Source organism: Rhinopithecus roxellana, chromosome 1 (genome assembly GCF_007565055.1).
Source record: "Rhinopithecus roxellana isolate Shanxi Qingling chromosome 1, ASM756505v1, whole genome shotgun sequence".
NCBI classification, from domain to species: Eukaryota; Metazoa; Chordata; class Mammalia; order Primates; family Cercopithecidae; genus Rhinopithecus; species Rhinopithecus roxellana.
The window spans coordinates 160,811,300-160,820,143 of record NC_044549.1 but is presented as its reverse complement, the minus strand read 5'-3'; the positions used below and the strand labels follow the sequence as shown (position 1 = coordinate 160,820,143).

Genomic DNA, 8,844 nt, shown 5'->3' with positions numbered 1-8,844 from the left:
ATACACACAGGACTTCCAGGTCTGAAATTTCCTGACAATCCAGAACTTTTAGGCTCTTTAACATTTCCTCTATTTAAAAATGCTCCCATCACCGTTTTTTGAAGGCACTGCACCAATCTGGCCCAGCAGTCACAGTGCAGCCCCTGAACTGTCCACCTCAGACACTCCCTTTCCATCCAGTACAGTGCATACACCCTTATTTACTATGGATTAAAGGACCACACAGACACACTGTAGCCATGGAAAAACCCTCGTTTATTTGATTAAACAAAAATAAAATAAGCTGCATAGGAACAATTTTAAAGTCCAAAGAGACACCCACTTTGTTTTAAGGCTGTAGTAGCTGATACAGCATCTCCTTGCTACTTTCTCCAGCCTTCTCTGTGGACCACAGCGATACATTCAGAAGCCTGTTAGCTCACAGGAGTTTCTGAATACTTTTCCATTGGTTCTTCACCTGCTCATTGCCTGTCATGCCTGCGGCCTGCAACAGTAACATTTAAGATTTAAAATGTGAAAGCCAAGAGGAGGGGGGGAAAAAACCAAAACCAACCAAAAACTCACTTTTGCCTAAAGATTTGGGGGGAAATCTTCATTTCCCCACCCATCTACTGAATTGATGGCATTCACATTACCACGGCAATGCCCATTTCAAAGCGGCAAATGGTAGTCAGCACCCCACCCCGGACAGGCTTGCAGTGTGGTTTCTGCAGCCAGGGGAGTTACTACGGTAGTGCATATTCCTTATATCATGTCTGCCTTGGACAAATACAAATTAAGAGGTTTAACTTAGTCATTCTAACATAAGGCAACATGCCCAGGCTAATTCCCCCAATTCTGTGTTTACTTAAAAAAAAAAAAAAAAAAAAAAAAAAAAAGACAAAAAGACTCAACTGAGTCATATGTTCTACAGTTAAAAATTAAAGCATTTTGCTGACCCGGCATGAGAGCTAATGGACAGTATTAAGCAAGATTCAGTTTCACAACCCTCCCGCCCACCCAAGTATAACTAACATGCTAGTTAAAAAACAACACCCCTTACCCACCCACCCTCACCTGCATCGATTTTAGGAGAAATGGGAAAAAAAGAAAGGAATCTTACCACCCTAAAAGCAAGAAAATCCCAGAAATGTGAAAAATCTTCCTCTGAAGAAAGACAACTACACAGACGGCTAGAAACACAAAGAACTTACAGAGTTACAGAGCTGGTTATTTAAAGAAAGTAAACACTTTGCTACACACATCAACATTCAGTCAGTGTGCTCTGAGATAGAGTCTTAAGAAAAATACTACCTGAGCTTGTAAGTTAATACAATCATTAAAAGGAGGTCTACGACCATGTGGATACACAAAACTTTTAGAACCATTATTGGTTAAATGATGATGGAAAACATCCCACCAGGCTGGCTTGTTAACCCGTAAGATCAGTTTTAAAAATAGACATCATTGAGGTATTTCTTCACCATGACATTTATAAGCCCCTCATGATAATGACAGTGGTCTTAGGACCCTCCTCTCTTCCAACCAACCAAAAATTAGGGCAGAAGAGAGGTGGGAAGGTCAATACAGTATATCCTGGTAATGTGCTTCTCAACTTTATCAAGTATTTAATAAACAAGGAAAAAAAAAAAACCCGTCAACATGTTACCTTTGGTAGAAAAAAATCAAAACACAAAACAAAAGAGCAATACACACTTCAACAGTCACTGCTCAGTCAAAACAGTGATTGCTGCAACATCATGGTGATGAACGTCCTGCTGGGTCCAGAGAGCTACAAATACAATCATGAAGTCAAGAGGATTCTCATTCCCTTCAAATATTTGATGTTTCCAAGAACTAGACCTTTAGAATTGCTCCTAAAGGGTATTATTTGCAGACATTTGAAATACAGATAAAATATTTTTCTCTTGAAGAGAAAGAGACCTAAAGGTCTTTATTTGTAGTTAAGTCCTCCAATAGGCCAGATTAACCAGTAGTTTCATAATACTGAACAATAGTAACGGTATGCATAATTCTTTTGGAGGGGGAAAAGCCAGATTGTGAAGAACTACTTGGATTTATGACTACATTTCTCTTTCAAGGTAAATAGAACATTTCTCCTGGGAGAAATCAGTTGTAGATTTATGGTAACATTTCTTTTAGAGGTAGCTTCCCACTCCCACCCACTCCCCACTGGATTAATACTATTCTTTTTGAGACCTGTCAGATGCTAACATGAGGTAGATGACTTGCCACAAGTGAGGTAGAAACTCAGCAAAAGCAGTCAGTGTGGTCTGGAATGCTGTGTCCTATGCCCTTGGCCCTACAGAAAGCCAGAGAAAGCCGTAGAGCTCTGGAGGCCTGGCCCTGTGACACCATCACCTACAAGTACAAGAGTGTGACTTTTATACAGCCCCAGACTGTTGGGAACTCATTCAGAGTGATGTTTTAAATATACCTTAAATATACCCTAAATACTTTTTGGCACCACTGGATTAAAAAATAAAATAAAATCAGAAAAACAAGCCTAAAACTTTGGCATACCTTTCACCACCTACCAGAACAGAGTAATCTTAGAATCTCCCAATGAGGAAGGCAACATATATATAAACAGTATTTTGCTGCTTCAAGCCTAAGAGACTTTCCTCCTCAAATAATTAAGCTTTGGCTTAACTAGAATAAATCCGACTGAGCCGATCTCAAGCTATTCTCTTGCAACTCCATCACAAAGTGCCTCAATTCTGGCAACATTTTTGGCCCAACATGTAATGTGGATTCGGTTTATGGTACCCTTTGTTACGTGTTTTCCCAAGTAAGTTAGACTTAAAAGGGCATTGAGGAGTTAGTGCACTTGGGGTACAGCCCGGGTCACTGTGCTCTAGTCAACTTGAGTGCCACTTGCAGCCACAGCAGGGCACACGTTCTGAGACAGCATTAGATCTCGGGACCAAAAACAGCACTTTTGAAATGTTAAGTGTCAAGCAAAAGTAGTTTTTACCTATGGGTTAGATTTCCTTTAAACACCTCAATACCCAAACCTATATATCCAAACCCAATGGGCATCTCCAAACAGAAACTGAGCTTACCTCATACCCCACCCAACCCTTGCCACCTGACCAGATCAGACCTCCATGGGGACTACTGTCTAATTGTCACATTTACTCCCCAGAAACCTTTTTATTCTCCTACCTCCTAACACCCAGGACCTTATTTTTTCCATCAGGCTGAAGACTCCCTTCTTTGATCCAATTCCTGGCTACCCTGGCATTACCTCATCACGGGCAGGAGATTAAGTATTTAAACACAGGTACTTTTCACAGTTTCACACTAGGGACTGCCAAATGTTGGCTTCTATCACCTTCCTTTGATTTGGAACACTTCACATCATACAACGAACTCTCCAAAGTGCTTCGCACCACTCCCTATGGGTCAGGACTCAATCGTGGGCAGCCAAAAACGGCCAATGTTTTAAAAACAAAAGCTTTCCAAGTGTGACCATGTTTCTCAAATACCAGTCGTGCACCATTTTGGATACAGAAAGGTAAGGAGATATACCACCACTGAGGACAAAGGTAGTAGTATCTCTGACCTACACACGTATTTCAGGGGATAGTTTCTAGTTGCTCTAAGCCTGCAAATTTTTAAGTCTGTAAATTAAGACCTGATCATTTCAGCCATGGAGCGAAAATCTTGGCTTTTGAATCACATTCATAGTAAAATGTCAAATAAGGAGCTCTAGCAACTGTTACGCACCAAGAACATTTCTCATTCAGGTCCCAAAATTTTCCTGCATCTGAGGAAATTAGAAAGAAAAGAGTGGAATGAAAATGACTACGAAAGGATTTTAATCAAGATCCATCTCCTCAATAAAATTTTTTTTCAAGCATTTAAAACCAGTTGTCTTTGGTATTTAAAGGGTGGTTTGTTGGGCGGCTGCGGAGAGGGAAGATCAGCACCAAGTTACTGCAAAACAGAAAACAGCAAAAATGCTTAATTATATTAACTCTTTACCAAAGAACCTAGAGCTTCATGGCCAAAAGGCAACTGAATAGGCAATGGGGAAGGATTTGCTATTAAATTCTACAGTAAAAGGAGCTTCTAACAAACAAGATTTCTTAACACCTTCCCACCCTGTAACAGCATCTGGGAGCCAGCAGCAGTTTGAAGTTACTTTCTAACTTTTGAATCTTTTATTGCATGCAGTTCTCCTCTGTGAAATGAGGTTTTTTTTTTCCTTCCCATTTTGGTCACTCAGAAACCCTAGAATTAAAGTAATGGGAAGAGACAGTGTAGCTTGTAGTAGTAGCAAATTAAATGTCCAAAAGAGGTACACGGGAAAAGCAACTTGATTTGACTTGTCACATTGTCCCCATTATCTCCTTTTCTATTGGGATAACAGAAACAAATTGCTCCATTTGTTAATCTGTTTTGTTCATTTAAAACTATATCCATTTTGCAATAGAAATTTCTCTTAAATAGAGAACAGAAGTTGATCCCTAAGTATTTTTAAACAAGAGGTCTCCTTTGTAAGTCGCTGATGTTTGTTTGCGAGTCCCTCTTTTCCCTGAGGAGGGCTCCTCCAGAATTTGGTTCTTATTTCAGTATTTGGGGCAATGCAGGAACCCACTGGATTCTGACAAGCAGGGTATCAGCTACATCTGCTTTGCACTTGAGAGACAGACAATGCCCAGAAGCACAAGTTTTGTACCCAAGTCCAGCTTACAACCAACCAGTCCTGTAAAGTGACACAGATTCTACCCCACAGTTCTGCAGTGGGAGGCGTAAATTTTCATTCTTTGGTACCGAGTTACAGGTTTAAGAAAAGACATTACATCCTCCATTTCAGGTTTGGACAATTTGGTTTCTAGATCCTTTATATTCAAAGGCCTTGAGGGGGGGAGGCGGGGGGATTCATGTTAACCACGAGGTCCTAAAGCATGGCCTGGGTGCAAACAATCCTATAAAAAGTGACCCAAGCAGAGGGTGCGGGACTGGGCTGTTGGTATTATTTTGACTTTCAAACATTCTATTTCCCTGAACTTTCAAAGCAGGAAAAAAATTGTGCTTGTAAAATGAAAGTTCTTTCCTTCGCCTACTCTTCTCAGGAAAAGAAGCTCCAAGGAAGACAGAACAACACGCGCTCTCGGGTCAGGACGCACCCTGCCCTTTCTGTGGAGTTCCTATAGTTTGGGGGTGCCTTGTTCTTTAATGTGCTCCCTGACTGGCTCAGCACACACATGTCCACCCACATTCATGTCCACATCAGCCCATGCCTGAAAACCCTCTCTCTGAGAATGAGGTTAATTTCCTTCTTTCTTCCATTTAACCCTTTATAACCTAACAGCAAAATAAGAAAGCTTAACTTTTGAGAATACACTTCATCAAAAATCCTGAGCTACCATCTATATATATTTTTTAAGAAACCAAAGTGTGAAAAGGAGAGGTTCTTTGGGAGGCAGTGTGTCATTTTCAGCTACTTGGGTGCAAGATGGCTTTGAAACAAACACACACACACCCTCCCTTAAAAGAAACAAAGATTATATACCCTAAAACATGAAGGGTCTGCTTTTCTTGGCTAGCAAGCCACAGCCACAACGTCTAAGATTAAGAAAAGATGCAGAAGAGGATGTTACACACACTGAGGTATGAACGGAGAACAGAGGAAATGTCTCTGTTGCAGCATTTAAAAAAAGAGAAGATTTTCCAAAAAGATCAAAACAACACATCATCTAACCCCATATAAACACAGTATTCTCAAGAACACAGAAACTCTATCATTACGCATTTCAAATCCTATTTTTTCCATGTTTTATAGTTTTTTGTTTTTTACTTAGTAGTTTTTTTGTGTTTCCTTGGCTCAATCTACAGAATACACCCCACCACACACATCCAGTGCCCTCCCAGCCATACAGATGCCAGGCTTGTGCATATCATGCCCCACGCAGGGGAAGAGGGAAATGCAAACTCCACTGAGGAGGGGAAGAGGGCCTGTTGCAGAAGGAAATGTAAAGATTTATGAGGTAGATAGAAATTATCACTTCACAGGCTCAATCCCTGCAGAAAAGATAAGTACATTCATCTGTAAAAAAATAAAGATGAGGTAGGACTTAAGCAATGTTGTACTTTTCTTGTTCTCTTTTAAAAAAAAAAGAAAAAAGAAATTTCCCTGAGACTGTTTCTTCTTTGAAATTCAAAAAGAGAGAGAGAGAGGGAAAGAGAGAGAGAGACGCACACACACCCCCAAACACAGAAACCTAGGAAATGCAATTAGAAGACTAGGATTCGATTGTTGCCAAAGTCCACCACCACGATCATTCCGTCGGGGGTGATGGCGATGCCAGAAGGGCGGTCCATCTGGCCAAAGCCGCTGCCTTGAGCGCCAAACTTGCACAGGAAGCTGCCGTTGGATTCAAACATCTGCACCCGATGGTTCCTGGAATCTGCCACAATGATGCGCCCTTCCTGGTCCACGGCTACGCCTTGTGGGCGCAAGAACTGCCCATTGCCCGTGCCCTCCGAGCCCAGAAAGCGTGCCGACTGGCAGTCAGGGTGAATAACCAGGAGCCGGTGGTTGTTGAAGTCGGTGACCACCAAGTGGCCCTCATGGTTGAAGGCCACACCCCGCGGGGAGTCAAAGTGCTTCCAGAGAGCCCCCTCGAAGCCATACTTATTTAGGAAGACACCATCAGGCCCAAACAGCTGGATCCGGTGGTTCCTCGTGTCTGAGACCAGGATCTTGCCCTCAGAATTCACCGCCACATCCCAAGGGTAGTTGAACTGCCCATTCTTGGTTCCTTTCTCACCAAACTTGAGGAGGAACTGGCCCTCGAAGGTGAAGATCTGGATGCGATGATTGTCCTTGTCAGCCACCACGATCCTGCGTGAGGCGTCACAGGCCACCCCGGCTGGTCGGTCGAACTGCCCAGGCCGGGAGCCCAGGGTGCCGAATTTGTGATGGAAGGTGCCACAGGGCTTGAATACCTGGATGCGGTTGTTGCTGCGGTCGGCCACGATGATGTAGCCCTCCTTGTCTACACTCACGCCCCAAGGGCGGCAGAGCTTGCCATCGCTGTCACCCTCACTGCCGAAGCTCAGGCCTGGGAGCCCGATGCCCACGTAGCTGCGGCCTGACTTGACCACCACCTTGAAAGGGCTGTTCTCAATGTGCTGGTTGCACAGTGTCACAGATACCAGGTGCTCACCCTCCAGCTGGGGCCGGTAACTCACCACGTATGTCCCATTCTGCTGATCGCTCACCTCTGCACCAAACAGGTTACCATCAGGGCCCAGGACCACAGCTGACATCAGGTCACCTCCTGAGAGACGGGGTTCACCATCGTGGTCATAACCAATGACTGTGAAGGAGGCCACCTTACCCTGGAGGGCGCGCTTGAGGCCGTCGCCCGTGGCCTTAGTGAGTGGTGCAAAGGCCCCACTGCTAACAAAGCCAAAAGACTTGATGGCAAGGTACAGTGCCTGATCAGGGGGTGTGAACATGACTCGGTCATCTTCCTGGGGCTGCAGGAGGCTCCGCACGGTCTTCAGCTCCTGCACCTGGGCCAGCATCCGGTCTCGGGCCAGCAGGATGTCTAGTGCTCTACCCTCCTCCAGGACCTGCTGCACGGCACTGATGGTGCTCTCAAGCTTGTTGAGGTTTTGCCGCAGCTTCTCTACCTGCAGGTACAGAGACTTGGCTTTCACCTGGCGGATCTTTTCTACCTGGAGGGAAAAGCAAGAGTGGAGAAAGACACAGAGGCTTAGAGCCAAGCACAGAAAATACCACACAAGCCACAACGAATCACAAGGAAGCATCAGACAAACACATATTGGGGGATGGTCTACAGAAGACACCGGGCTTTCTTCAAAGGCAGCAAAAGCAAAATGGACCAAAAAAAACCCTGAACTGTTCTGGGTTACAGAAGATAATTACTAGAAACAGGAGAACTATGCAATCAGTGGCCCTGGACTAGCGGGAATGGCTGGGGCTGGGGGGAATAGAGCGCTGTTGGGACAATTGTGGAACCTTGATTATGGACTGAAGAACAGATGTTAGCACTGTATCAAAATCAAATCTCCTGATTTCTATAATTGCAACGTGATTAGGGGTAAAAGTGCTATGTGAAATTTCAATATGCCAACTCACTCTCAGATCACAAACATATATACATATACATACATACACACACACAAGACGCACATGCACACGCACGCCTCATGCCTGTAATCCCAGCACTTTGGGAGGATGAAGCAGGCAGGTCATCTGAGGTCAGGAGTTCGAGACCAGCCTGGCCAACATGGCAAAACCCTGTCTCTACTAAAAATAACAGAAGTTAGCTAATTGTGGTGACGGGCACCTGTAATCCCAGCTACTTGGGAGGCTGATGTGGGGAGAATCCCTTGAACCTGGGAGGCGGAAGTTGCAGTGAGCAGAGATCACGCCATTGCACTCCAACCTGGGCAACAGGGCGAGACTCCATCTCAAAAAACAGTAATAATAATAATAATTGGGCCGGGCGTGGTGGCTCAAGCCTGTAATCCCAGCACTTTGGGAGGCCGAGACGGGCGGATCACGAGGTCAGGAGATCGAGACCATCCTGGCTAACACAGTGAAACCCTGTCTCTACTAAAAATACAAAAACTAGCCAGGCGAGGTGGCGGGCGCCTGTAGTCCCAGCTACTCGGGAGGCTGAGGCGGTAGAATGGCGCAAACCCGGGAGGCGGAGCTTGCAGTGAGCTGAGATCCGGCCACTGCACTCCAGTCCGGGCGACAGAGCGAGACTCCGCCTCAAAAAAAAAAAAAAAAATAATAATAATAATAATAATAATTGGAACAAAACATACATAATCAGTAAATCTGGATAAGGA

The 8,844-nt window shown here is 44.3% G+C and overlaps 1 protein-coding gene across 1 annotated transcript in view; it reads right to left on the bottom strand.

The window, feature by feature from the left end:
* Positions 1–236: 236 nt before the first annotated feature.
* TRIM71 (tripartite motif containing 71) overlaps positions 237–8,844 on the bottom strand; it is an 82,326-nt gene continuing 73,718 nt past the window's right edge. Inside the window, exon 4 of the mRNA XM_030938635.1 lies at positions 237–7,698. Within this exon, the coding sequence (XP_030794495.1) occupies positions 6,247–7,698 (1,452 nt within the window). The 3' untranslated portion in view covers positions 237–6,246. The remainder of the gene's footprint in view (positions 7,699–8,844) is intronic.